The following is a 1,411-nucleotide window of genomic DNA, read 5'->3' on the forward strand; positions in this document are numbered from 1 at the left end:
CATGAGTTTTAAAATATCGGCATATCGGATATCGGCCAAAATCCCAAAATCGTGCATCCCTAATCAGAAGGTCTGATGCTACGTTCACAGCGAACGCCATCAAAGACGCTTCTGTTGCTCCATTTCTGATGCTTGTCCACATCAGTGTTTAGGAAATGCAGCGTCGTTGTGGTTTTTCAGAAGTTTCATTGATGTCCAGTTTGTTTCCTCTTCGTGCTTCTGAACCTTTGCAGACTTTTTGTCAGCATCTAAGTGTTGCTGATGGCTGCAGCATTAATAGGAGAACGACTTGGACACCATCCCCCTCCTCCTCTCTGTTAGGTCCGAGTCCCGCTGTGAAGGCAGAATTAGTCGCCCACATGTTCACCCCGCAGCTCGGCTGTGTGCTGACACCTTCTCACCATTTGTCATCCCGCCCAATAATCCAGGAGCAGCAGTCATGGGGTCGTTCATCACTCCTCCTGCTGTCCTCTAACTACAGGTCTCTCTTTCTCCGCCCCGGTGCTTTCAGAGGCTGCGTTTGTCTTCCGTTAAGCTCATCTAATATTAATGAGTCGTTAATCCTTTCTAAAGGGCTGCCGTAATGAATTGGCAGTAAAGATGGGAAGTATTGATCTGAGTTTAAGAGGAAGGCTGTGACTTTCCTCTGGTGTCTCCAGCATGAGGAGTTCATGAGTGTTTATTTTTAGGGGGGTCTTCGGTGAATTAATCGGTTTCTGTGTTTGACAGGAACGGTGATCGGAGTGGTGATCTACACGGGGAAAGAGACGCGCAGCGTTCTGAACACGTCTTACGCCAAGAACAAGGTGAGGATTTCTCAGCTTCTCTGTTCTTTGGGAGACGATTGAAACAGAGCCGCAGTTTGAACTGAAATGATTGGTCGATTATTAAAATAATCAAATCGATTTATCTCTATCTACTCCATCAAAGATCAAGTTTCAAGTATAAAACCACAACAAATATTACAAAACCCAAAGTTTAAACCTGCTTTTGTTACATTGGTAACATAATGCTTTATTTAAAATAAAAAAAGTGTTTATAAAAACGATTTTCATCAGATATATTATAACACGATATATTTGCGCGGAATTGCTTCCAGTTGACACACCTTCTCATTCAAAGAGTTTTCTTTATTTTCGTGACTATGAAAATAGTAGATTCACACTGAAAGCAACAAAACTATGAATTAACACGTGGAATTATAAACTTAACAACAAAGTGTGAAACAGCTGAAAGTATGTCGTATGTTCTGGGTTCTTCAAAGTAGCCACCTTTAGCTTTCATTACTGCTTCGCTCACTCTTAGCATTCTCTTGATGAGCTTCCAGAGGCCATCACCTGAAATGGTTCTCACATCAAAGGTGTCCCCCGGTAGCCTCGTGAGACCATCCTGATCTCGCGAGCTTTCAAGG

General features: G+C 42.9%; 1 protein-coding gene across 1 annotated transcript in view; it reads left to right on the forward strand.

Moving 5' to 3' along the window:
- atp9b (ATPase, class II, type 9B) overlaps positions 1–1,411 on the forward strand; it is a 57,638-nt gene that overhangs the window by 28,034 nt on the left and 28,193 nt on the right. Inside the window, exon 11 of the mRNA XM_015384421.1 lies at positions 730–806. Coding sequence (XP_015239907.1) covers positions 730–806 — 77 coding nt within the window. The remainder of the gene's footprint in view (positions 1–729; positions 807–1,411) is intronic.

This window comes from Cyprinodon variegatus, unplaced genomic scaffold (assembly GCF_000732505.1).
Source record: "Cyprinodon variegatus isolate N-32 unplaced genomic scaffold, C_variegatus-1.0 Scaffold312, whole genome shotgun sequence".
NCBI classification, from domain to species: Eukaryota; Metazoa; Chordata; class Actinopteri; order Cyprinodontiformes; family Cyprinodontidae; genus Cyprinodon; species Cyprinodon variegatus.